The sequence below is a fragment of the Odocoileus virginianus genome, chromosome 17 (genome assembly GCF_023699985.2).
Source record: "Odocoileus virginianus isolate 20LAN1187 ecotype Illinois chromosome 17, Ovbor_1.2, whole genome shotgun sequence".
Taxonomy (NCBI): domain Eukaryota; kingdom Metazoa; phylum Chordata; class Mammalia; order Artiodactyla; family Cervidae; genus Odocoileus; species Odocoileus virginianus.
The window spans coordinates 39528747-39556084 of record NC_069690.1 but is presented as its reverse complement, the minus strand read 5'-3'; the positions used below and the strand labels follow the sequence as shown (position 1 = coordinate 39556084).

General features: G+C 42.0%; 4 protein-coding genes across 4 annotated transcripts; all 4 read left to right on the top strand.

The window, feature by feature from the left end:
* Positions 1–265: 265 nt before the first annotated feature.
* On the top strand, positions 266–1419 carry LOC139038963 (keratin-associated protein 4-11-like). Its single transcript, XM_070478429.1, has one exon. The coding sequence runs from the start codon at positions 303–305 to the stop codon at positions 1035–1037; it is 735 nt and encodes a 244-aa protein (XP_070334530.1). The 5' UTR covers positions 266–302; the 3' UTR covers positions 1038–1419.
* Positions 1420–6145: 4726 nt separating this feature from the next.
* On the top strand, positions 6146–12987 carry LOC139038962 (keratin-associated protein 4-9-like). The gene is made up of 2 exons (XM_070478428.1): positions 6146–6785; positions 12171–12987. The coding sequence occupies exons 1-2, from the start codon at positions 6184–6186 to the stop codon at positions 12568–12570; spliced, it is 1002 nt and encodes a 333-aa protein (XP_070334529.1). The 5' UTR covers positions 6146–6183; the 3' UTR covers positions 12571–12987.
* A 6665-nt stretch (positions 12988–19652) lies between these two features.
* On the top strand, positions 19653–20852 carry LOC139038961 (keratin-associated protein 4-11-like). Its single transcript, XM_070478427.1, has one exon. The coding sequence runs from the start codon at positions 19690–19692 to the stop codon at positions 20437–20439; it is 750 nt and encodes a 249-aa protein (XP_070334528.1). The 5' UTR covers positions 19653–19689; the 3' UTR covers positions 20440–20852.
* A 4399-nt stretch (positions 20853–25251) lies between these two features.
* On the top strand, positions 25252–26432 carry LOC139039123 (keratin-associated protein 4-11-like). Its single transcript, XM_070479442.1, has one exon. The coding sequence runs from the start codon at positions 25292–25294 to the stop codon at positions 26021–26023; it is 732 nt and encodes a 243-aa protein (XP_070335543.1). The 5' UTR covers positions 25252–25291; the 3' UTR covers positions 26024–26432.
* Positions 26433–27338: the final 906 nt, after the last annotated feature.

Below are 27338 nucleotides of genomic sequence, written 5' to 3'. Positions count from 1 at the left end.
ACATCAGATAAGGGAAGAAATATGGGTGCTGATTTACTTGGCTTTAACCAAATTAGATAGCTCAGAATATAAGAGGAAAAGGAAATGTGCCATTTCTAAATATAGGAATATTTACCAGATAAACACAATTATATAATTTGCTAAAACTAACTGATTTTCTATTGAGATAAAAACAACAACAATAATCCTGCACATGCTCAAAGTAGTCCTCAGCAGGGTATAAAAGTGACAGATGGCAAGGAGAGATCATACTCAAGAACCTCACTCGCCTATTAACAACAGAACCTCCACCCTCTGACACCATGGTCAGCTCCTGTTGTGGATCCGTCTGCTCTGACCAGAGCTGTGGCCTAAGTCTCTGCCAGGAGACCTGCTGCCAGCCCAGCTGCTGCCAGACCACCTGCTGCAGGACCACCTGCTGCCGCCCCAGCTGTGGTGTGTCCAGCTGCTGCCGGCCGGTCTGCTGCCAGCCCACATGCCCTCGCTCCACCTGTTGCATCTCTAGCTGCTACCGCCCCTCCTGCTGTGTTTCCAGCTGCTGCAGGCCTACTTGCTGCATCTCCAGCTGCTGCAGGCCCCAGTGCTGCCAGCCCACCTGCTCTCGCCCCACCTGCTGCATCTCTAGCTGCTACCGCCCCTCCTGCTGTGGGTCCAGCTGTGGTTCCAGCTGCTGCAGGCCTACCTGCTGCATCTCCAGCTGCTGCAGGCCCCGCTGTTGCCAGTCTGTGTGCTGCCAGCCCACCTGCTCTCGCCCCACCTGCTGCATCTCTAGCTGCTGCCGCCCCTCCTGCTGTGGGTCCAGCTGTGGTTCCAGCTGCTGCAGGCCTACCTGCTGCATCTCCAGCTGCTGCAGGCCCCGCTGTTGCCAGTCTGTGTGCTGCCAGCCCACCTGCTCCCGCATCTCCAGCTGCTGCCGCCCGAGCTGCTGCCTGCGCCCAGTGTGTGGCCGGGTCTCCTGTCACACCTCTTGCTATCGGCCCACCTGTGTCATCTCCACCTGCCCCCGCCCCGTGTGCTGTCCCTCCTCTTGCTGCTGAATCTCTGCTTTGAACACACTGCTTTCTCATTTTCTCCCTCTCCACAGTTGCAGAGCTTCTTTTTAACTTGTGGAGGGTTCAAGAGAACTGGTCCCTTGAATTTCATAAGCAAACACCAGGCATACTGAGCCCATGTTCTAACTTCTCTCCAAACTCCCCCACTTCTAAATGTAATCACTCAGAATCTCCCAGGAAATTATATTCTCCCAACACTCCTCCCTTTTTCTTCAGCACATCTATTTTTCATGCTTAAGGAACTTGTCTAAATCACTTGTGAGTCCACTGAATTTATCTCTCTGACATGTTGTTTTGGTGATTTTCATATGTCTTGTTATTTCCATGAACCTAAATAAATGTCCTCCTACTGGCACTGAAAATTTAATCTGATTGTTACTCTCTTTCTTTGTTTTAAGTATTTACATTTTGATCCAAAGTAATTGTATTTTGCCTGCACCTGCCAAGGAGCAGAAATTAATCAAACTTCAGTTCAGTTCAGTTCAGTTCAGTTGCTCAGTCGTGTCCGAATCTTTGTGACACCATGGACTGCAGCACACCACGCCTCCCTACCCATCACCAACTCCCAGAGTTTACTCAAACTCATGTCCATTGAGTTGGTGATGCCATCCAACCATCTCATTCTCTGTCGTCCCCTTCTCCTCCCACCCTCAATCTTTCTCAGCATCAGTGTCTTTTCAAATGAGTCAGTCAGCTCTTTGCATCAGGTGGCCAAAGGATTGGAATTTCAACTTCAAAGTCAGTCCTTCCTATGAATATTCAGGAATGATTTCCTTTAGGATGGACTGCTTGGACCTCCTTGCAGTCCGAGGGACTCTCAAAAGCCTTCTCCAACACCACAGTTCAGAAACATCAATTCTTTGGCGCTCAGCTTTCTTTATAGTCCAACTCTCACATCCATACATGACTACTGGAAAAACCATAGCTTTGACTAGGTGCACCTTTGTTGAGAAAGTAATTTTCTGCTTTTTAATATGCTGTCTAAGTTGGTCATAACTATCCTTCCAAGGAGTAAGCGTCTTTTAATTTCATGGCTGAAATCACCATCTGCAGTGATTTTTGGAGCCCCCCATAATAAAGTCAGCCACTGTTTCCACTGTTTCCCCATCTATTTGCCATGAAGTGAAAGGACTGGATGCTATGACCTTAGTTTTCTGAATGTTGAGTTTTAAGCCAACTCTTTCATTCTCCACTTTTACTTTCATCAAGAGGCTCTTTAGCTCTTCTTCACTTTCTGCCATAAGGGTGGAGTCATCTGTATATCTGAGGTTATTGATATTTCTCCCAGAAATCTTGATTTCAGGTTGTGCTTCATCCAGCCCAGCATTTCTCATGATGTACTCTGCATATAAGTTAAATAAGCAGGGTGACAATATACAGCCTTGACGGACTCCTCTTCCTATTTGGAACTAGTCTGTTGTAATACTGGAGTGGATTGCCATTCCATTCTCCAGGGGACCTTTCTGCCCCAGGGATCAAACCCAGGTCTCCTGCATCACGGGCAGATTTTTATCTTCTGAGCTATCATGGAAGCCCCTACATATACAGTGGAGTTCTGCTTTATTCAAGTAGCCAGAGTTTCAGTACATTTGATTTATTATTATTATTCAGAATATTCAGTTTACTCTGCCTTATAGAGGGGCTACCTTCAGTGCCAGGGAGGTGATATAAAGCAACGGAACAGACCTGATAACAGTCCCTAGGTATTCCTGGAGACTGTGGTTTTATGTTCAAGGCAAAAAAAGGGACCTTACCAGCGACATTTCTGCTCATGTCCCTTCCCTTTCCTTCTAGAAGTGCTAATCTCAAGAACACTTCTCAATAAACATCCTGTTCGCTAATTTTTATATCTGGGTCTGCTTGCTAGGGGACTCAAACAGTCCTGAAAAGCTATTTGTAACTCACAACAGTTAATCTGAGAGTCAGAAAGACTGACTGAAATGTAGTTTTCATCTTCAGTGTATAATAAGTAGGAGCTTAAACATAAACATAGAAAACTTATGGAAATGAATCTATAGAGAGAACTGTGAATTTTATCTAAAGTACATTTATTCTTTGCTAAGGATTTTATGTCACTTATATACAAACATCTCCTTTAGTTAAAAATTTAAATAACATAAACGAATGTGTTCAGAAGTGAGTTTCCTATTATTAATCTTTCCCAATCCCATTGAAAACCTATTTTTACAAACAGAGATATATTCTTATTGAATGCATTTGTATCACATTTGTCTTTACTCAAAAACCCAGCTTTAGTTGTATATTTTTTTGTTCTGATGTTTATTCAAATATTATTTTTTGGCCTTCAGGGAATGTTAATACATTCTTTCAATACCGGGTAAGGTATATTATTCGACAGATTTGTTTACATATGTTTTATATGTATTGTTGAGAACTGTAAATATATGTTTCCCATTAGATTTTATGAAGAAATCTTGCTAAGTGCATAAGAAATTTATCAGTTTTCTAAGTCAGCCAACTTCACTGTTAACAATAATATTCAGGTGATTCTGTGGGATTTTCTAGACATATAATCATGGCTGAGAATAGCCCCCAGCCTCAGGTACGCCTCAGATTCATTCCCCAGTTACCCAGGTGGTAACCACATTATTAACCCAAACTCATGGGTTTTTCTTTCGTTCCTGCCTTCTTTCCCGCTTCCTCATATGTACCTCCCAGAATTTCTCCCCACCCCCAAGTGAGCTACTTGCACTCACATCTTTGTCTCAGTATCTACTTTGGGCGCAATTCAAACAACAACAATAGATGTTCAGCAAATATTTTTAGTTGATTGATATTAAACCAGTGATAGTGGTTACTTCTCACAAAAGAGAGCTAAATTGGAATGTCTGGAAGTGAAGAGAACCAGTGTCAACATATGTGTTCACCTCCTTTCTATAATATCTGTTTCTGTCTTAATATAGCATATGTATCCATGGTGTCCTATAGGTAAGTTCCATTCTATGGATCAAATTTGAACTTCCACAAATGTGTTTTATCAGCTGACATGTTGCTTGCCACATAAACAAATGTGGTTTTCCTCAAGTGTAACCATGATCCCTCTGTTTGGAATGTTTCTCCCACTTTTCTCCAACAGACAAAACAGACATATTTTTAAAGGACCATTACATACGTGTAAGTCATCCAAGAGCCTTCATTCACTCAACAAACATTTGTCACTAATGTGCCCTGTCTCAGTAACAAAATTAAATTTTATACTTCATGCCTTCACAGTGTCTGCATCGCAGTATGGAATGACAGAAAGTAACTGTGCTACGGCAGAGAGTGCAGAATTCAGAGCACAATGCAGGGACAAATTGTATTTGAACGGGGTAGTTAATCATTGGGGGGAAGCATTCAGGGGAGACCTGGGGTATTGACAGAGGAATAGTAGTTTGCAAAGATAACGATAAAGATGAAACATTCCAGGAAGATGAAACAGCTTCAGCAAAGGCATGCAAGCTTTATTTTTCATCTCTTCCTCAGCTGTCCTAAAACAGCTTAACTTATGTTTAATCTTACACAAGTTTTTTTTTCTTCTTTCCTCAACGATTCTATGCTTCTTTGGCCTATTGCTTAAAGAAGTATTAAGAATATACACTGTATTATATGCTGTATTAAAGACTGGAAACAAATATAAGATATTCAGCACAATGCTCAGTGAACTCAGCACAGTGCCTAGTGAATTTAGCATAATGCATATTGATATGCATTGTGATAAATATGCAAAATGATAAATATCATTATTCCTCACCTTTTATTGAAGATGTGTGAAACATATCCATGCACTATAAGCTGATTCTAGTTATTTAGTTAAAAATAACATATGAAGCTCAGTCTGGTGTTCTGTGACAACCTAGAGGGGTGGGATGGGATTGGGGTGGAGGGCAGATCAGACAGAGGGCACATACATATACTTATGGCTGAATCATATTGTTGAACTGCAGAAAGTTATACAACCTTATAAAGGAATTATCCTCCAATTAAAAAATTAAGACTTAAAAAAATAACTGTCATTCTCTTGAAAATCAAAGTCGCTCACTCATGTTCAGCTCTTTGCAACCCCATGGACTATACACTCTAGGTCAGAATACTGGAATGGGTAGTGGTTCCCTTTTTCAGGGGATCTTCCCAAACCAGGGATTGATCCCAGGTCTCCAACATTGTAGGCAGATTCTTTACCAGCTGAGCTATCAGGGAAGCCCTTCTTTTAGCTATTGTCAAACTGTTTCTTATGCATTTGTCTCATTCAAGTATCTACAGGAAAAAGATGAGGAGTTATCTGTCAGGTTCTCTTACTAGTAACCCAACAGAATGTCTTGGATCCATATTTTTGAAAACTTAATAATTCCAAACATGTTTATATATAGTGAATGCTTTTGTAATGAAATATCCTGTGTACAAGCCTGACAAAGATAAATCAAAACATCCCATTCATGTTGGGATGAACACAGGAAAAATGTGTTTCTTCTACTTAAAAGTTGTGACTATTGTTAAGTGCTTCTGACAGAAGAGCCCAAACAGACACAGAATTTTAAACTTCCTTGTGGTCTAATAATCTTCCCGACCATCAAGATGCCTACAGGGTATTACAATCATCCATATTATTTGTGGGACAACCTCCCCACAAACATCTGTCTTTCTATTTCCTTGCCAGTGCTTCACCTTATCAGCACATGTTCCCCTCACCCTTGACACCAAAATATACATGAGCCGTATAAGAAACTTTTTCTCTCTGATGTTCAGACAGCAGTGATAGGAGAGAATATCACATTCAAAAAAAATGTTAGAGTCACATGATTAATGCTTTGTTAAGACATTGAACACCCCAGGAGCAAAAGTGATGCCCAGGAAAGAAGAATTGGGATATGGCTATTAATTGGACACACACAAGCATATCAGGAAAAGGAAAAGTGTTATTTTCTCCAATTTGTAATATTGCATGATAAACACAAAATTATGTAATTAAATGATCAATTATCCTAAGAGGATAAACAATAACAAGGAAATAACAGTGTAATGATAGCAGCCCTTCAGCAGGGTATAAAGGGGGCTGTAGGCCAAGGAGACACTCAAACTCAAGAAGCTCACTTTCTTGGAAACTCACCGAGAACCTCCACCCTCTGACACCATGGTCAGCTCCTGTTGTGGATCCATCTGCTCTGACCAGAGCTATGGCCGAAGTCTCTGCCAGGAGACCTGCTGCCAGCCCAGCTGCTGCCAGACCACCTGCTGCAGGACCACCTGCTGCCGCCCCAGCTGCAGTGTATCCAGCTGCTGCCGGCCGGTCTGCTGCCAGCCCACCTGCCCTCGTCCCACCTGCTGCATCTCTAGCTGCTGCCGCCCCTCCTGCTGTGTTTCCAGCTGTGGTTCCAGCTGCTGCAGGCCTACCTGCTGCATCTCCAGCTGCTGCAGGCCCCAGTGCTGCCAGCCTGTGTGCTGCCAGCCCACCTGCTCTCGCCCCACCTGCTGCATCTCTAGCTGCTGCCGCCCCTCCTGCTGTGGGTCCAGCTATGGTTCCAGCTGCTGCAGGCCTACCTGCTGCATCTCCAGCTGCTGCAGGCCCCAGTGCTGCCAGCCTGTGTGCTGCCAGCCCACCTGCTCTCGCCCCACCTGCTGCATCTCTAGCAGCTGCCGCCCCTCTTGCTGTGGGTCCAGCTGTGGTTCCAGCTGCTGCAGGCCTACCTGCTGCATCTCCAGCTGCTGCCGCCCGAGCTGCTGCCTGCGCCCAGTGTGTGGCCGGGTCTCCTGCCACACCACTTGCTATCGGCCCACCTGTGTCATCTCCACCTGCCCCCGCCCCGTGTGCTGTCCCTCCTCTTGCTGCTGAATCTCTGCTTTGAGCACACTGCTTCCTCATTTCCTCCCTCCCCACAATTGGAGAGTTACTTTTTAACATGTGGAGGGTTCAAGAGAACTGGCCTCTTGCATTTCATAAGCAAACACCAGACATCCAAACCCACGTTCTAACTTCTGTCCAAACTCCCTCCCTTCTAAATGAGATCACTCAGAATCTCCCAGGAAATTACATTCTCCCAACACCCCTCCCTTTTTCTTCAGCACATCACTTCTGAGGTCACTGATTTTTATCTCTCTGACATAGAATTCCAGTGAAGACTTTTTGAGTACTCTTTGTTAAAGATTTTCTTATGTCTTCTTATTTCCTTGAACCAAAATAAATGTCCTCCTACTTGCACTGAGAATTGAATCTGATTGTTACTCTGCTCTTTTTTTAAGGATTTACATTTCAATCAAATAATTGTATTTTACCTGCACCTGCCAAACAGCACTAATTAATCAACCTTAAAAAGAGGTCACATGACATTGATCATTGAATACTTGTGTCTAGAAAACAGATAAATTAATCATTTTCTACTCATTACTGGGGAAAGGAATGAAACTGAAGTGATAGAGCATCTATGAATATAATAACAGGAGGAAAGTTTTGAAAATATTTAACACAATTCATGATTTTTAACACCACCACCTTTCAGGGTTTCTTCACCTATAAAAGCAGTGGATAGATAGTTTAGCAAAGTCTATGTATTTTCTGCTTCAGGTCACATGCCATGAGTCCTTCGTCCACATACACAGTGAAAATGTTAGTCACTCAGCTGTGTCCAACTCTTTGCGACCCCATGGATTGTAGCCCACCAGGTTGCTCTGTCCATGGAATTCTGCAGGCAAGAACACTGGAGTGGGTTGCATTCCATTCTCTGGGGATCTTCTGCCCGAAGGACCAAACCTAGGTCTCCTGCATTGTGGGCAGATTCTTTATCTTCTGAGTCACCATCGAAGCCCCTACATATACAGTGAAGTTCTGCTTTATTCTGGTAGCCAGAGTTTCAGTACATTTCGTTTAACATTATTATTCTTCAGAATATTCAGTTCATTCTGTCTTATAGAGGGGCTACCTTCAGTGCCAGGCAGGTGATATAAATGATTGAAACAGACCTGTGACAGTTCCTAGGTATTCCTAGAGACTGTGATTTTATGTTCAAGACAAAAAGGGACCTTTCTAGTGCCATGTTTAGATGTCCACTGAAACTCTGTCCCAGCTTGATTTCTCCAACTGTCCACTTCTGCTCACTTCCTTTCCCTTTCTTTCTAGATGTAGTAATGCCAAGAGCACGTCTCAATAAACATCCTGTTTGCTAATTTTCAACTCTGGGTCTGCTTCCTAGGGAACTCAAACAGTCCCCAAAAGCAATTTGTAAATCACAACAGTTAATCTGAGAGCTGGAAAGACTGCCTATAATGTAGTTTTCATCTTTTAGTGTAAAATAAGTAGGAGCTTAAACATAAATGTAGAAAACTTATGGAAATGAATCTGTAGAGAGAACTGTGAATTTTATATAAAGTACTTTTATTCTTTTCTAAGGATTTTATGTCACTTATACACAAACACATGCTTTTTTAAAAAATCTAAATAACACAAAAGAATGTGGTCAAAAGTGAGCTTCCTATCAATAGTCTTTGCCAGTCCCATTCAAAACCTATTTTTACAGAGATACATTCTTTTTTTTTTCCATTTATTTTTATTAGTTGGAGGCTAATTACTTTACATCATTGCAGTGGTTTTTGTCATACATTGAAATGAATTAGCCATGGATTTACATGTATTCCCCATCCCGGTCCCCCCTCCCACCTCCCTCTCTACCCGATCCCTCTGGGTCTTCCCAGTGCACCAGGCCCGAGCACTTGTCTCATGCACCCAACCTGGGCTGGTGATCTGTTTCACCCTAGATAATATACATGCTTCGATGCTGTTCTCTTGAAACATCCCACCCTCGCCTTCTCCCACAGAGTCCACAAGTCTGTTCTATACATCTGAGTCTCTTTTTCTGTTTTGCATATAGGGTTATCATTACCATCTTTCTAAATTCCATATATATGTGTTAGTATACTGTAATGGTCTTTATCTTTCTGGCTTACTTCGCTCTGTATAATGGGTTCCAGTTTCATCCACAGAGATACATTCTTACTGAGTGCATTTGTATGATATTTATGTGTTTATTCACTAAACCAGCTTTTGTTGAACATTATTTTGTTCTGATGTTTATTCAAATAATAATTTTTGGCCTTCTGGCAATGTTAATACATTCATCCAACATCAGGTGAGTATATTATTTGACAGATTTGTTTATGCACTTTTTATATTTCTTGTTAAGGGCTGTGAATACATGTTTCCCATTTCATTTTATGAAGAAATATTGCTAAATGCATAGGAAATCCATCAGTTTTCTAAGCCAGCCAACTTCACTGTTAGCAATAATATTCAGTTGATTCTGTGGGATTTTCTAGACATACAATCATGGTGGCTAATATTGCCTAGCCTCAAGTATGTCCCCATATTCATTCCTCAGATACTCAGGTAGTAACTGCATAATTAACTCAGACTTTTCTTTCATTGCTGCCTTGTTTTCCCACTTCCTCATGTGTACTTCCAAGAATACCCTCCAAAGTGAACTATTTGCACTCACATCTTTGTCTCAATATCTACTTTGGGTGCAATTCAAACAAAGAGAATGGATGTTCAGCCAATATTTTTAGCTGATTAACATTAAACCAGTGATGGTGGTTACTTCTCACAAAAGAGAGCTAACTTGGGATGTCCAGAAATGAAGAGAACCAGTCTCACACTTGTGTTCACCTCTTTTCTATCATATCTATTTCTATGTTTATAAAGTAAATGTGTCCATGGCATCCTATAAGTAAATTCCATCCTATGCATCAAATTTGAACTTCCACAAATGTGTTATATCAGGTGACATGTTGCTTGCCACATAAACAAATGTGGTTTTCCTCAAGCATAAACATGATCCCTTTGTTTGGAATGTTTCTCCCACTTTTCTCCACCAGGCAAAACTGACATATTTTTAAAAGGATCATTACATACCCATAAGTCATCCAAGAGTCTTCATTCACTCGACAAACATTTGTCACTAATGTGCTCTGTCTCAGTAGCAAAATTAAACTGTATAGGTCACGCCTTCATGGTGTCTGCATCACAGTAGTGGAATGACAGAAAGTAAGTGTGGTATGGCAGAGAGTGCAAAATTCAGAGCACAACGCAGGGACAGATTGTATTGGTACAGCATAGTTAATCATTGTGAGGAAGCATTCATGGAAAACCTGGGGTTTCCCATTGACAGAGGAATAGGAGTTTGCAGGGATAACGACAAAGATGAAACATTCCAGGAAGATGAAACAACTTCAGCAAAGGCATGCAAGCTTCATTTTTTCACCTCTTCCTCAGCTGTCCTAAAAGAGCTTAACTTATGTTTAATCTTACACAAGTCTTCTTTCTTTTTCCTCTTAACCCTTCTATGCTTCTTTCCCTATTGCTTAAAGAACTAGCAAGAACACAAACTATATTATATACTGTATTAAAGATTCAAAACAAATATAAGATATTCAGCACAATTCCTAGTGAACTCAGCACAGTGACTAGTGAATTTAGCATAATGCACAGTAAAGACTCTAGGAATGATAAATATCATTATCCCTCACTTTTATTGAAGACGTATGGAACTTGTCCACATACTGTATATGTTGATTTCAGTTCTTCGGTTAAAAATAACATAGGAAGCTCAGTCTGGTGCCCTATGACAACCTAGAGGGGTGGGATGGAAGTGGGGTGAGAGGGCGGATCAGAAGGAGGGGACATATATATATAATTATGACTCAATCACATTGTTGTACTGCAGAAAGCTACACAACTTTGAAAAGGAATTATTCTCCATTAAAAATAAAGACTTAAAAAAAAATAACTGTCATTCTTTTGAAAATGAAAGTCGCTCAGTCGAGTCCAGCTCTTTGTGACCCCACAGACTATACAGTCCATGGAATTCTCCAGGTCAGAATACTGGAATGGGTAGCCGTTTCCTTCTCCAGGGAATCTTCCCAACCGAGATCGAACCCAGGCCTTCCACATTGCAGGCAGATTCTTTTCCAGCTGAGCTATCAGGGAAGCCCTTCTTTTAACTTTTGCCAAACTGTTTCCCATGCATGTGTCTCATTCAAGTATCTACAGGAAAAGGATGAGGAGTAATCTGTCAAGATCCCTTGCTACCCAACAGAATGTCTTGGATCCATATTATTGAGGGCTTAATAACTTCAAACATGTTTGTAATTAATGAATGCTTTTGTAATGAAATATCCTGTGTACAAGTTTGACAAATAAAAGATAAATCAAACTATCCCATTCTTGTTGCCTAGCCTGGGAGACATACAGCAAAAATACGTTTCTTCTATTTAAAGGTTGTGAGTATTGCCAAGTGCTTGAGACAGTGGAGTGAAATCAAGCACAGAATTTGAAAGTTCCTTGTGGTCTGCTTATCTTACTGACCATCCAAAATGCCCACATAGGATGTCAATCACCCATATTGTTTGTGGGACATCACCCCTCCAAACATCTTTCTTTCTAATTCATTTTCAGTGTTTCACCTGACCACCACTTGTTACCCTCACCCTTGACAAGAAAATATACATGAGCCGTATAAGAAATTTTTCTCTCTGTAGTTCAGAGAGAAGTGAGAGGAGACAATATCACATTCTAAAAAAAAAGAGTTAGAGTCATATGACTAATGCTTTGTAAGACATTGAACCCACCAAGAGCAACAGTGACACCTACTATGGAAGAACAGAGACAGGACTTTCAATTGGACACACAGGCGCTTACCAGGAAAAGGAAAGGTATTATTTCCTCCATTTTCTAATACTGAATGAGAAACACACAATTATCTAATTAAATGATCAATTTTCCTAACAGGGTAAACAATAACAAGGAAGTAATGATGTGATGATAGCAGCACTTCAGCAGGGTATAAAGGGGGCTGTGGGCCGAGGAGACTCTCAGATTCAAGAAGCTCACTTTCCTGGAAACTCACCCAGACCTCCACCCTCTGACACCATGGTCAGCTCCTGTTGTGGCTCCGTCTGCTCTGACCAGAGCTGTGGCCAAAGTCTCTGCCAGGAGACCTGCTGCCAGCCCAGCTGCTGCCAGACCACCTGCTGCAGGACCACCTGCTGCCGCCCCAGCTGTGGTGTGTCCAGCTGCTGCAGCCCCGTCTGCTGCCAGCCCACCTGCCCTCGTCCCACCTGCTGCATCTCTAGCTGCTGCCGCCCCTCCAGCTGTGTTTCCAGCTGCTGCAGGCCTACTTGCTGCATCTCCAGCTGCTGCAGGCCCCAGTGCTGCCAGCCTGTGTGCTGCCAGCCCACCTGTCCTCGTCCCACCTGCTGCATCTCTAGCTGCTACCAACCCTCTTGCTGTGGGTCCAGCTGTGGTTCCAGCTGCTGCAGGCCTACTTGCTGCATCTCCAGCTGCTGCAGGCCCCGCTGTTGCCAGTCTGTGTGCTGCCAGCCCACCTGCTCCCGCATCTCCAGCTGCTGCCGCCCGAGCTGCTGCCTGCGCCCAGTGTGTGGCCGGGTCTCCTGCCACACCACTTGCTATCGGCCCACCTGTGTCATCTCCACCTGCCCCCGCCCCGTGTGCTGTCCCTCCTCTTGCTGCTGAATCTCTGCTTTGAGCACACTGCTTCCTCATTTCCTCCCTCCCCACAGTTGCAGAGCTTCTTTTTAAAATGTGGAGGGTTCAAGAGAACCGGTCCATTGAATTTCATAAGCAAACACCAGACACACTGAGCCCTCAATCTAACTTCTGTCCAAACTCCCTCTCTTCTAAATGAGATCACTCAGAATCTACCCAAAAATTACAATCTCCCAACACTCTTCCTTATTTCTTCAGGACATTGGTTTTTCATGCTTAAGGAATTTGTCTCCATCACTAGTGAGACCACTTGATTTTTATCTCTCGGATATGGAAATCCAATGAAGATTTTATTTTTGCTATACTCTTTGGTAAAGATTTTGTTATGTCTCGTTATTTCCAAGAACCTAAATAAAGGTCTTCCTACTGGCACTGAAAATTGAATCTGATTGTTACTGTCTTTCTTTTTTTAAAGGATTTACATATTGATCCAAAGTAATTCAATTTTGCTTGCACCTGCCAAACAGCACACATTAATCGACCTTCAAGAGAGGTCAGAAGACATTGACCACTGCCTAGTCATGTCTAGAAAATAGATAAATTAGTCATTTTCTAGTCTTTATGGGGGAAAAGGGTGAAACTGAACTGATAGGGCATCTATGAATATAATAACAGGAGAAAAGATTTGGAAAGATTTAACACAATTCACGATTTTTAACAACACCACCTTTCAGGGTTTTTTTCACCTATAAAATCATCACATAGTTTAGTAAAGTCTTGCCAAGAGAATGCACTGGTCATAGCAAACACCCTCTTCCAACAACACAACAGCAGACTCTACACATGGACATCAGATGGTCAACACCAAAATCAGATTGATTATATTCTTTGCAGCCAAAATGGAGAAGTTCTATACAGTCAGCAAAAACAAGACCGGGAGCTGACTGTGGCTCAAATCATGAACTCCTTATTGCCAAATTCAGATTGAAATTGAAGAAAGTAGGGATAACCACTAGACCATTCAAGTATGACATTAATCAAATCCCTTATGACTATACAGTGGAAGTGAGAAATAGATTTAAGGGACTAGATCTGATAGACAGAAAGCCTGATGAACTATGGGTGGAGGTTCATGACATTGTACAGGATACAGGGATCAAGACCATCCCATGGAAAAGAAATGCAAAAAGGCAAAATGGTCATCTAAGGAGGCCTTACAAATAGCTGTGAATCGAAGAGAAGTGAAAAGCAAAGGAGAAAAGGAAAGATATTCCCATTTGAATGCAGAGTTCCAAAGAATAGCAAGGAGAGATAAGAAAGCCTTCTTCAGCTATCAATGCAAAGAAATAGAGGAAAACAACAGAATGGGAAAGACCAGAGATCTCTTCAAGAAAATTAGAGATACCAAGGGAACATTTCATGCAAAGATGAGTTCGATAAAGGACAGAAATGGTATGGACCTAACAGAAGCAAAAGATATTAAGAAGAGGTGGCAAGGATACACAGAAGAACTGTACAAAAAAGATCTTCATGACCCAGATAATCACAGTGGTGTGATCACTCACCTAGAGCCAGACATCCTGGAATGTGAAGTCAAGTGGGCCTTAGGAAGTATCACTACGAACAAAGCTAGCGAAGGTGATGGAATTCCAGTTGAGCTATTTCAAATCCTGGAAGATGATGCTGTGAAAGTGCTGAACTCAATATGCAGCAAATTTGGAAAACTCAGCAGTGGCCACAGGACTGGAAAAGGTCCGTTTTCATTCCAATCCCTAAGAAAGGCGATCCCAAAGAATGCTCAAACTACTGCACAATTGCACTCATCTCACACGCTAGTAAAGTAATGCTCAAAATTCTCCAAGCCAGGCTTCAGCAAAATGTGAACTGAGAACTTCCAGATGTTTAAGCTGATTTAAGAAAAGGCAGAGGAACCAGAGATCAAATTGCCAATATCTGCTGGATCATCGAAAAAGCAGGAGAGTTCCAAAAAAAAAAGTCTATTTCTGCTTTATTGACTACTTGAAAACCTTCGACTGTGCAGATCACAATAAACTGTGCAAAATTCTGAAAGAGATGGCAACACCAGACCACCTGACCTGCCTCTTGAGAAACCTGTATGCAGTTCAGGAAGCAACAGTTAGAACTGGACATGAAACAACAGAGTGGTTCCAAATAGGAAAAGGAGTACGTCAAGGCTGTATATTGTCACCCTGCTTATTTAACTTATATGCAGAGTACATCATGAGAAATGCTGGGCTGGATGAAGCACAAGCTGGAATCAAGATTGCCGGGAGAAATATCAATAACCTCAGATATGCAGTTGACACCACCCTTATGGCAGAGAGTGAAGAGAACTAAAAATCCTTTTAATGAAAGTGAAAGAGGAGAGTGAAAAAGTTGGCTTAAAGCTTAACATTCAGAGAAATAAGATCATGGCATTTGGTCCCATCACCTCATGGGAAATAAATGAGGAAACAGTGGAAACAGTGTCAGACTTTATTTTGGGGGGCTCCAAAATCACTGCAGATGGTGACTGCAGCCATGAAATTAAAAGATGCTTACTCCTTGGAAGGCAAGTTATGACCAACCTAGATAGCATATTTAAAAGCAGAGACATTACTTTGCCAACAAAGGTCCATCTGGTCAAGGCTATGGTTTTTCCAGTGGTCATGTATGGATGTAAGAGTTGGACTATGTAGAAAGCTGAGCGCCAAAAAATTGATTCTTTTGAAAAATGGTGCTGCAGAACACTCTTGAGAGTCCCTTGCAATGGCAAGGAGATCCAACCAGTCCATCCTAAAGGAGATCAGTCCTGGGAGTTCATTGGAAGGACTGATGCTGAAGCTGAAACTCCAGTACTTTGGCCACCTTATGCGAAGAGTTGATTTATTGGAAAAGACCCTGATGCTGGGAGGGATTGGGGGCAGGAGGAGAAGGGGACAACAGAGGATGAGATGGCTGGATGGTATCACTGACTCAATGGACATGAGTTTGAGTGGACTCTGGGAGTTGGTGATGGACAGGGAGGCCTGGCGTGCTGCGACTCATGGGGTTGCAGAGTCGGACACGACTGAGCGACTGAACTGAACTGATGCATTTTCTACTTAGGGTCACGTGCAATGAGTCCTCCATCCACATACACAGTGAAAATGTTAGTCACTCAACCGTATCCAACTCTTTGCAACCCCATAGACTGTAGCCCATCAAGTTCCTCTGTCCATGAAATTCTGCTGTCAAGAATCCTGGAGTGGGTTGCCATTCTGTTCTCTGCGGATTTTCTGCCCCAAGGACCAAACCCAGGTCTCCTGCATTGGGGGCAGATTCTTTATCTTCTGAGCCCCAATGGAAGCCCCTACATATTCACTGGAGTTCTGCTTTCTTCTTGTAGCCAGAGCTTCAGTAGATTTGGTTTGTTATTATTCTTCAGAATATTCAGTTTATTCTGCCTTATAGTGGGGTTACCTTCAGCACCAGGCAGGTGATATAAAGCAATGAAACAGACCTGGTAACAGTTCCTAGGTTTTGCTGGTGGCTGTGATTTTATGTCCAAGAGTAAAAGGGAGCTTTCCAGTGCCATGCTTAGATGTCCACTGAAACTCTATTCCAGCTTGATTTCTCTAACTGTCCACTTCTGCTCACTTCTCTTCCCTTTCCTTCTAGAAGTGCTAATCCAAGAACACTTCTCAATAAACATCCTATTTGTTAATTTCCATCTCTGTGTCTGCTTCCTAGGGAACTCAAACAGTCCCCAAAAGCAATATGTAATTCACAACAGTTAATCTGAGAGCTGGAAAGACTGACTGAAATGTAGTTTTCATCTTTTAGTGTATAATAAGTAGGAGCTTAAACACAAACGTGGTAAACTTATGGAACTAAATCTGTATAGAGAACAGTGAATTTTATCTAAAGTACATTTATTCTTTTCTAAGGATTTTATGTCAGTTATACACCAATATCTGCTTTAGTTAAAATTTTAAATAACACAAAAGAATGTGTTCAGAAGTGAATTTCCTGTTATTAGTCTTTGCCAATCCCATTCAAAACCTATTTTCTTAGAGAATCATTCTTACTGAATGCATTTGTATGACATTTATGTCTTTATTCATTAACCCAGCTTTAGTTGTACATTTTTTTGTTCTGGTGTTTATTCAAATATTATTTTTTTAACCTTCTTGAAATGTGAATACATTCCTCCATTGAGTATATATATATATACCAGATAAGTATATTATTTCACAGATTTGTTTACATATTTTTTATATTTATTGCTCAGATCTGTGAATTCATTTTTCCCATTACATTTTATGAAGAAATCTTTCTAAGTGCATAGGAAATCCACCAGTTATCTATATCAGCCAAATACACTGTTAACAATAATATTCAGGTGATTCTGCAGGATTTCCTGACATACAATCATGGTGACTAAGAGCCCCAGGCTCAGGATGTCCTCAGATTCATTCCCCAGTTACCCACAGTGGTAACCACATTACTAACTTAGATGTTTAGGTTTTTCTTTCTTTCCTGCCTTCATTTCCACTTCTTCATCTGAACTTTCCAGAATCACTCTGCAAAGTGAACTACTTGCACTCACATTTTTGTCTCAATATCAATTTTGGGTGAAATTCAAACAAAGACAATAGATGTTCAGCAAATATTTTTAGCTGATTGATATTAAACCAGTGATGGTGGTTAATTCCTCATAAAAGAGATCTAAATTGTGATATCTGGAAGTGCAGAGAACCAGTGTCAACACTTGTGTTCACCTTCTCTCTATCATATCTGTTTCTTTGTTACTATACCACATGTATCCATGGTATCCTATAAGTAAGTTCCATTCTATGAATCAAATTTGAACTTCCACAAATGTGTTTTATCAAGTGACATGTTGCTTTTCACATAAACAAATGTGGTTTTCCTCAAGTGTAACCATGATCCTTTGTTTGGAATGTTTCTCCCACTTTTCTCTGCCAGTCAAACATACATATTCTTTAAAGGAACATGACATAACCTTAAGTCATCGAAAGCCTTCATTCACTCAACAAACATTTGTCACTAATGTCCTCTGTCCCAGTAACAAAATTAAATTTTATAGTTCATGCCCTCAGAGTGTCTGCATTGCAGAGAGTGCAAAATTCGGAGCACAAAGCAGGGACAAATTATATTTGAACAGGGTAGTTAATCATTTCGAGGAAGCACTGGGGTTTTGACAGAGGAATAGGAGTATGCAGAGATAATGACAAAGATGAAACATTCCAGGAAGATGAAACGGCTTTAGCAAAAGTTTGCAAGCTTTATTTTCCACCTCTTCCTCAGCTGTCCCAAAACAGCTTGACTTCTGTTTAATCTTACAGAATTTTTTTTCCTCTTAATGTTTCTATGCTTCTTGGCCTATTTCTTAAAGAAGTAGTAAGAATACACACTATATTATATGCTGCATTAGAGATCCAATACAAATATAAGATATTCACCACAATGCTCAGTCAACCCAGCACAGTGCCTGGTAAATTTAGCATAGTGCATAGTAAATACTCTAGAAATGATATGTATCATTATTCTTTGCCTTTTACCGAAGATGTATGAAACTTATCCACATATTATATATGTTGATTTTAGTTCTTCATTTAAAAATAGCATAGGAAGCTCAGTCCGGTGCTCTAAGACAACCTAGAGGGGTGAGATGGGATTGGGGTGGGAAGGCAGATCAGAGAGAGGGGATATATATATAGTCAAGGCTGAATCACATTGTTGTACTGCAGAAAGCTACACAACCTTGTAAAAGAATTATCCTCCATTTAAAAAAATTAACTTAAAAATAACTGCCATCACCAGCCCAGGTTGGATGCATGAGACAAGTGCTCAGGGCTGGTGCACTGGCAAGACATAGAGGGATGGGATGGAGAGGGAGGTGGGAGGGGGGATTGGGAAGGGGAACACATGTAAATCCATGGCTGATTCATGTTAATGTATGGCAAAAACCACTATAATATTGTAAAGTAATTAGCCTCCAACTAATAAAAATAAATGAAAAAAAAAAAAGAAAGTTGCTCATTCGTGTCCAGCTTTTGCGAGCCAATGGGCTATACAGTCCATGGAATTCTCCAGGTCAGAATACTGGAATGGGGGGCCGTTCCCTTCTGCAAGGGACCTTCCCAACCCAGGGATCGAACCCAGGTCTCCCACATTGCAGGTGGATTCTTTCCCAGCTGAGCTATCGGGGAAGCCCCTCTTTTAACTATTGCCAAACTGTTTCTTAGGCATGTGTCTCATTCAAGCATCTACAGGAAAATGAGGAGTTATATGTCAAGTTCTCTTATTACCCAACAGAATGCCTTCGCTCAGTTGAACCCTTATTAATTTCAAACATTTTTATATATAACGAATGCTTTTGCAATGAAATATCCTATGTACTATTCTGACAACTAAAAGATAAATCAAATATACCATTCATGTTGCCTAGCCTGGGAGGCATAGAGCAAAAAATGTGTTTCTTCTATTTAAAAGCTGTGAGTACAGCTAAGTGCTTGAGACACTGGAGTGAAATCAGACACAGAATTTGTAACTTCCTCATGGTCTATCTTCCTGACCATCCAAGAGGCCAACATAGGATCACATTCATCCATATTATTTGTGGGACATCACCCCCGCAAACATCTTGTTTTCAAATTCATTTCCAGTGTTTAACCTCACCAGCACTTGTTCCCCTCACCCTTGACAACAAAATACACATGAGCCATATGAGAAAATTTTCTCTCTGAAGTTCAGAGAGCAGTGATAGGAGAGAATATCACATTCGAGAAGTAAGTGTTAGGTCATATGACTAATGCTTTGTAAGACATTGAACCCACCAGGAGCAAAGGTGACACCCAAAGGGGAAGAACTGGGACAGGGCTTTCAATTGGACACACAGGCGCTTACCAGGAAAAGGAAAGGTATTATTTCCTCCATTTTCTAATACTGAATGAGAAACACACAATTATCTAATTAAATGATCAATTTTCCTAACAGGGTAAACAATAACAAGGAAGTAATGATGTGATGATAGCAGCACTTCAGCAGGGTATAAAGGGGGCTGTGGGCCGAGAAGACTCTCAGATTCAAGAAACTCACTTTCCTGGAAACTCACCCAGATCTCCACCCTCTGACACCATGGTCAGCTCCTGTTGTGGATCCGTCTGCTCTGACCAGAGCTGTGGCCGAAGTCTCTGCCAGGAGACCTGCTGCCAGCCCAGCTGCTGCCAGACCACCTGCTGCAGGACCACCTGCTGCCGCCCCAGCTGTGGTGTGTCCAGCTGCTGCAGCCCCGTCCGCTGCCAGCCCACCTGCCCTCGTCCCACCTGCTGCATCTCTAGCTGCTGCCGCCCCTCCAGCTGTGTTTCCAGCTGCTGCAGGCCTACTTGCTGCATCTCCAGCTGCTGCAGGCCCCAGTGCTGCCAGCCTGTGTGCTGCCAGCCCACCTGTCCTCGCCCCACCTGCTGCATCTCTAGCTGCTGCCGCCCCTCTTGCTGTAGGTCCAGCTATGGTTCCAGCTGCTGCAGGCCTACTTGCTGCATCTCCAGCTGCTGCAGGCCCCAGTGCTGCCAGCCTGTGTGCTGCCAGCCCACCTGCTCTCGCCCCACCTGCTGCATCTCTAGCTGCTGCTGCCCCTCTTGCTGTGTTTCCAGCTGTGGTTCCAGCTGCTGCAGGCCTACCTGCTGCATCTCCAGCTGCTGCAGGCCCCGCTGTTGCCAGTCTGTGTGCTGCCAGCCCACCTGCTCCCGCATCTCCAGCTGCTGCCGCCCGAGCTGCTGCCTGCGCCCAGTGTGTGGCCGGGTCTCCTGCCACACCACTTGCTATCGGCCCACCTGTGTCATCTCCACCTGCCCCCGCCCCGTGTGCTGTCCCTCCTCTTGCTGCTGAATCTCTGCTTTGAACACACTGCTTCCTCATTTCCTCCCTCCCCACAGTTGCAGAGCTTCTGTTTAAAATGTGGAGGGTTCAAGAGAACCGGTCCATTGAATTTCATAAGCAAACACCAGAAACACTGAGCCCTCAATCTAACTTCTCTCCAAACTCCCTCTCTTCTTAATGAAATCACTCAGAATCTACCCAAAAGTTACAATCTCCCAACACTCTTCCTTATTTCTTCAGGACATTGGTTTTTCATGCTTAAGGAATTTGTCTCCATCGCTAGTGAGACCACTTGATTTTTATCTCTCTGATATGGAAATCCAATGAAGAATTTTTGCTGTACTCTTTGGTAAAGCTTTTGTTATGTCTCGTTATTTCCATTAACCTAAATAAACGTCTTCCTACTGGCACTGAAAATTGAATCTGATTGTTACTCTCTTTTTTTAAAGGATTTACATATTGATCCAAAGTAATTCAATTTTGCCTGCACCTGCCAAACACCACAAATAATCAACCTTCAAGAGTGGTCAAATGACATTGACCACTGCCTAGCAATGTCAAGGAAATAGGTATATTGATCATTTTCTAGTTCATGGGGAAAAGGGGTGAAACTGAAGTGATAGAGCATCTATGAACACAATAACAGGAAGAAAGATTTGGAAAGATTGAACGCAAATCGCGATTTTTAACAGCACCAGCTTTCAGGGTTTTTTCACCTATAAAAGTATCACCAACATAACAAACAAACAAACAAAAGTATCACATAGACAGTTTAGTAAAGTCCATGCATTTTCTACTGCGGGTGACATGCAATGAGTCCTTCATCCACATACACAGTGAAAATGCTAGTCACTCAGCCGTGTCCAACTCTCTGTGACCCTGTGGATTGTAGCCCAGCAGGCTGCTCTGTCCACGGAATTCTGCAGGCAAGAATACTGGAGTGGATTGCCATTCCGTTCTCCAGGGGATATTTCTGCCCCAGTGATGAAACCCAGGTCTCCTGCACTGCGGGCAGATTCTTAATCTTCTGAGACACCATGGAAGCCCCGACACATACAGGGGAGTTCTGCTTTATTCTGGTAGCCAGAGCTTCAGTAGGTTTGGTTTATTATTATTATTACTATTCAGAGTATTCAGTTTATTCTGACTTATAGTGGGGCTACCTTCAGTGCCAGGTAAGTAATATAAATGAGTGAAACAGACCTGGTAACAGTTCCTAGGTTTTGCTGGTGACTGTGATTTTATGTCCAAGAGCAGAAAGGGACCATTCCAGTGCCATGCTTAGATGTCCACTGAAACTCTATCGCAGCTGATTTCTCCAACTGTCCACTTCAGCTCACTTCCCTTCCCTTTCCTCCTAGCAGTACTCATCCCAAATACACATCTTGATAAATATCCTGTTTGCTAATTTTCATCTCTGTGTCTGCTTCCTAGGGAACTCAAACAGTCCCCAAAAGCAATGTGCAATTCACAATAGTTAATTTGAGAGCTGAAAAGACTGACTGAAATGTGGTTTTCATCTTTTAGTGTATAGTAAGTAGAAGTTTAATCATAATCTGAGAAAACTTATGGAACTGAATCTGTATAGAGAACTGTGAATTTTATCTAAAATACAATTATTCTTTTCTATGGATTTTATGTCACTTATACATAAACACATGCTTTTTAAAAAAATTTTAATAACACAAAAGAATGTGATCAAAAGTGAGTTGCCCATCATTAGTCTTTGCCAATCCCATTCAAAACCAATTTTTACAAATGGAGATACATTCTTATTGAATGCATTTGTATAACATCTATGTCTCTATGCAGAAACCTAGCTTTGGTTGTATATTTTTTTTTCTGTCAAATATTACTTTTTTACCTTTAGGCAATGTTAATATATTCCTCCAATACCTGGTAGGTATATTACTTGACAGATTTGTTCACATATTTTTTATATTTATTGTTGAGAACTGTGAATACATTTTTCCCATTAGATTTTATGAAGAAATATTGCTATCTGCATAAGAAAGCTATCAATGTTCTAAGCCAGCCAACTGCACTGTTAACAATAATATTCAGGTGATTCTTTAGGATTTTCTAGACATATAATCATGGTAGCTAAATAGCCCCCAGCCTCAGTTATGTCTCCAGGCTCATTCCTTAGTTACCCACAGTGGTAACTGCATTATTGACCCAGACTCATGGGTTTTTCTTTCATTCCTGCCTTGCTTTCTCATTTCTTCATGTATACTTCCCAGAATCCCCATCACGCTCCCCAAGTGAACTAGTGCACTCACATATATGTTTCAATATCTATTTTGGGTGCAATTGAAACAAAGACAGTAGATGTTCAGCAAATATTTTTAGTTGATTGATATTAAACCAGTGGTGATATTAAACCAGAGTAAGAATACACACTGTATTATATGTTGTAGTAAGGATTCAAATCAAATATAAGATATTCAGCAAAATGCTCAGTGAACTCAGCACAATGCCTGGTAAATTTAGCATAATGCATAGCAAATGATAAATATCATTATTCCTCACCTTTTATTGAAGATGTATTCTCACAAAAGAGAGCTAAATTGGGAGGTCTGGAAGTGAAGAGAACCAGTTTTAACATTGGTGTTCACCTCCTTTCTAGCATATCTGTTTCAGTATTAACAGTATATGTATCCATGGTGTCCTATACATAAGTTCCATTTTACGGATCAAATTTGAACTTCCATAAATGTGTTTTACCAGGTGACACGCTGCTTGCCACAGAAACAAATGTGGTTTTCCTCAAGTGTAACCATGACCCCTTTGTTTGGAATGTTTCTCCCACTTTTCACTACCAGACAAACGATTCATAATTTTAAAGGTCCATTACCTACCCATAAGTCATCCAAAAGCCTTCATTCACTCGACAAACGTTTGTCACTAATGTGCTCTGTCCCAGTAACAAAATTAAATTTTATAGTTCATGCCTTCAGGGTGTCTACGTCGCAATAGTGGAATGGCAGAAAGTATCTGTGGTACATAGAGCAGAGAGTACAAAATTCGGAGCACAACGCAGGGACCAATTGTATTGGTACAGGGAGTTAATCATCGAGAGGAAGCATTCAGGGGAAACCTGGGATATTGGCGGAGGAAGAGTAGTTTGCAAAGATAATGACAAAGATGAAACATTCCAGGAAGATGAGACAGTTCAGCAAAGGCATGCAAGGTTTATTTTCCACCTCTTCCTCAGCTGTCCTAAAACAGCTTAAATGCTGTTTAATCTTAAGATTTTATTTTTGGTTTTCTTAATGTTTCTATGCTCCGTTGGACTATTGCTTAAAGAAAGAGTAAGAATACACACTATATTATATGCTGTAGTAAAGATTTAAAACAAATATAAGAGATTCAGCAAAATGCTCAGTGAACTCAGCACAATGCCTGGTAAATTTAGCATAATGCATAGTAAATACTCTACAAATGATAAATATCATTATTCCTCACCTTTTATTGAAGATGTATGAAACTTATCCACATACTATATATGTTGATTTTAGTTCTTCATTTAAAATTAACATAGGAAGCTCATTCCGGTGCTCTACGACAACCTGGAGGGTGGGATGGCATTGGGGTGGGAGGGCAGATCAGAAGGAAGGGACATATATATACTTAGGCCTGAATGACATTGTTGTACTACAGAAACATACTCAACCTTGTAAAGGAATTATCCTCCATTTAAAAAATAAAGACTTTAAAAAAATAACTGTCATTCTTTTGAAAATGAAAGTCGCTCAGTTAAGTCCAGCTCCTTGTGACCCCATGGATTTACAGTCCATGGAATTCTCCAGGTCAGAATAATGGAATGGGGGGGCTTTCTCTCCTCCAGGGGATATTCCCAAGCCAGAGCTTGAACCGAGGTCTCCCACATTGCAAGCAGATTCTTTACCAGCTGAGCTATCAGGGAAGCCCTTCTTTTAACTATTGCCAAACTGTTTCTTAGGCATGTGTCTCATACAAGCATATACAGGAAAAGATGAGGAGTTATAGTCAAGTTCTCTTACTATCCAACAGAATTCTTGGATCCATATTTTTGAAGGGTTAATCATTCCAAACACGTTTATATATAACAAATGCTTTTATAATGAAATATCCTGTGTACAAGTTTGACAACTAAAGGATAAATCAAAACAACCCATTCTGGTTGCCTAGCCTGGGAGACATACAGCAAAACTGTGTTTCTTCTATTTAAAAGCTGTGAGTACTGCTAAGTGCTTGAGACAGTGGAGTGGAATCAGACACAGAATTTGAAACTTCCTTGTGGTCTACCTATCTTCCTGACCATCCAAGATGCCCATTTAGGATCACATTCATCCATATTATTTGTGGGACATCCTTCCCCCAAACGTCTTTCTTTCTAATTCCTTTCCAGTGTTTCACCTGACCAGCACTTGTTCCCCTCACCCTTGACAACAGAATACACATGAGCTGTATACGAAATTTTTTCTCTCTGAAGTTCAGAGAGCAGTGATAGGAGAGAATATCACATTAAAAAAAATGCTAGAGTCATATGATAAAAGCTTTGTAAGACATTGAACCAACCAGTAGAAAAAGTGACACCCAAAAGGAAGAACTGGGACAGGGCTTCCAATTGAACAGACAGGCACTTACCAGGAAAAGGAAAGTTATTGTTTACTCCATTTTGGAATACTGCATGAGAAACACACAATTATGTAATTAAATGATCAGTTTTCCAAGGTTAAACAATAACAAGGAAATAATGATGTAATGGTAGCAACTATTCAGCAGGATATAAAGGGGGCTGCAGACCGAAGAGAATCTCAGACTCAAGAAATTCAATTTCCTGGAAACTCACCTAGAACCTCTACCCTCTGACACCATGGTCAGCTCCTGTTGTGGCTCTGTCTGCTCTGACCAGAGCTGTGGCCGAAGTCTCTGCCAGGAGACCTGCTGCCAGCCCAGCTGCTGCCAGACCACCTGCTGCAGGACCACCTGCTGCCGCCCCAGCTGTGGTGTGTCCAGCTGCTGCAGCCCCGTCTGCTGCCAGCCCACCTGCCCTCGTCCCACCTGCTGCATCTCTAGCTGCTACCGCCCCTCCTGTTGTAGGTCCAGCTGTGTTTCCAGCTGCTGCAGGCCCCAGTGCTGCCAGCCTGTGTGCTGCCAGCCAACCTGTCCTCGTCCCACCTGCTGCATCTCCAGCTGCTACCGCCCCTCCTGCTGTGTTTCCAGCTGTGGTTCCAGCTGCTGCAGGCCTACCTGCTGCATCTCCAGCTGCTACAGGCCCCAGTGCTGTCAGCCTGTGTGCTGCCAGCCCACCTGCTCTCGCCCCACCTGCTGCATCTCTAGCTGCTACCGCCCCTCCTGCTGTGTTTCCAGCTGTGGTTCCAGCTGCTGCAGGCCTACCTGCTGCATCTCCAGCTGCTGCAGGCCCCGCTGTTGCCAGTCTGTGTGCTGCCAGCCCACCTGCTCCCGCATCTCCAGCTGCTGCCGCCCGAGCTGCTGCCTGCGCCCAGTGTGTGGCCAGGTCTCCTGCCACACCTCTTGCTATCGGCCCACCTGTGTCATCTCCACCTGCCCCCGCCCCGTGTGCTGTCCCTCCTCTTGCTGCTGAATCTCTGCTTTGAGCACACTGTTTCCTCATTTCCTCCCTCCCCACAGTTGCAGAGCTTCTTTTTAAAATGTGGAGGGTTCAAGAGAACTGGTCCCTTGAATTTCATAAGCAAACACCAGACATACCGAGCCCATGTTCCAATTTCTCTCCAAACTCCCTCCCTTCCAAATGAGAACACTCAGAATATCCTAGATTACATTCTCCCACCACTCGTTCCTATTTCTTTAGGACATCTGTTTTTTATGTTTAAGGAATTTGTCTCTATCACTTGTGGGGCCACTGATTTCTATCTCTCTGATATGGAAATCCAATGAAGATTTTTTGGTGTGCTCTTTGGTAAAGATTTTCTTATGTCTTGTTATTTCCATGAACGTAAATAAACGTCCTCCTAGTGACACTGAAAATTGAATTTGAATGTTACTCTCTTTCTTTTTTTTTTAAGGATTTATATTTTGATCCAAAGTAACTGTATTTTGCCTGCACCTGCCAAACAGCACAAATTAATCAACCTTCAAGAGAGGTCAAATAACACCGATCACTATTAGTTATGCCTAGAAAATAGATAAATAATCATTTTCTAGTCTTTATGGGGCAAAAGGGTGATACTGAAGTGACAGAGCTTCTATGAATATAATATCAGAGGAAAGTTTTTGAAAAGATTGAACACAACTCATGATTTTAAGAATACCACCTTTCAGGGTTTTTTCACCTATAAAAGCAGTGGATGGATAGTTTAGCAAAGTCTATGTATTTTCTTTGGGTCACATACAAAGAGACCTTCGTCCACATACACAGTGAAAATGCTAGTCACTCAGCCATGTCCAACTCTATGTGACCCGGTGGATTGTAGCCCAGCAGGCTCCTCTGTCCATGAAATTCTGCAGGCAAGAATACTGGAGTGGATTGCCATTCCGTTCTCCAGGGGATTTTTCTGCCCCAGTGATGAAACCCAGGTCTCCTGCGCTGCGGGCAGATTCTTAATCTTCTGAGCCACCGTGGAAGCCCCGACACATACAGTGGAGTTCTGCTTTATTCTGGTAGCCAGAGCTTCAGTAGATTTGGTTTATTATTATTATTATCACTATTCAGCGTATTCAGTTTATTCTGACTTATGGTGGGGCTACCTTCATTGGCAGGCAGGTGATATAAATGAATGAAACAGACGTGGTGACAGTTCCTTGGTATTGCTGGTGACTGTGATTTTATGTCCAAGACAAAAAAAGGGACCTTTCCAGTGTCATGCTTAGATGTCCACTGAAACTCTATCCCAGCTTGATTTCTCCAACTGTCCACTTCTGCTCACTTCCCTCCTCTT

Bases quoted from the DNA above. Each gene is read 5' to 3' on its own strand.
- LOC139038963 (XM_070478429.1), top strand. From the start codon at position 303: ATGGTCAGCTCCTGTTGTGGATCCGTCTGCTCTGACCAGAGCTGTGGC.
- LOC139038962 (XM_070478428.1), top strand. From the start codon at position 6,184: ATGGTCAGCTCCTGTTGTGGATCCATCTGCTCTGACCAGAGCTATGGC. The intron at 6,786-12,170 runs GTGTGGCCGGGT...CTGCATCTCTAG, and splicing joins AGCTGCTGCCTGCGCCCAGT to CTGCTGCCGCCCCTCCAGCT.
- LOC139038961 (XM_070478427.1), top strand. From the start codon at position 19,690: ATGGTCAGCTCCTGTTGTGGATCCGTCTGCTCTGACCAGAGCTGTGGC.
- LOC139039123 (XM_070479442.1), top strand. From the start codon at position 25,292: ATGGTCAGCTCCTGTTGTGGCTCTGTCTGCTCTGACCAGAGCTGTGGC.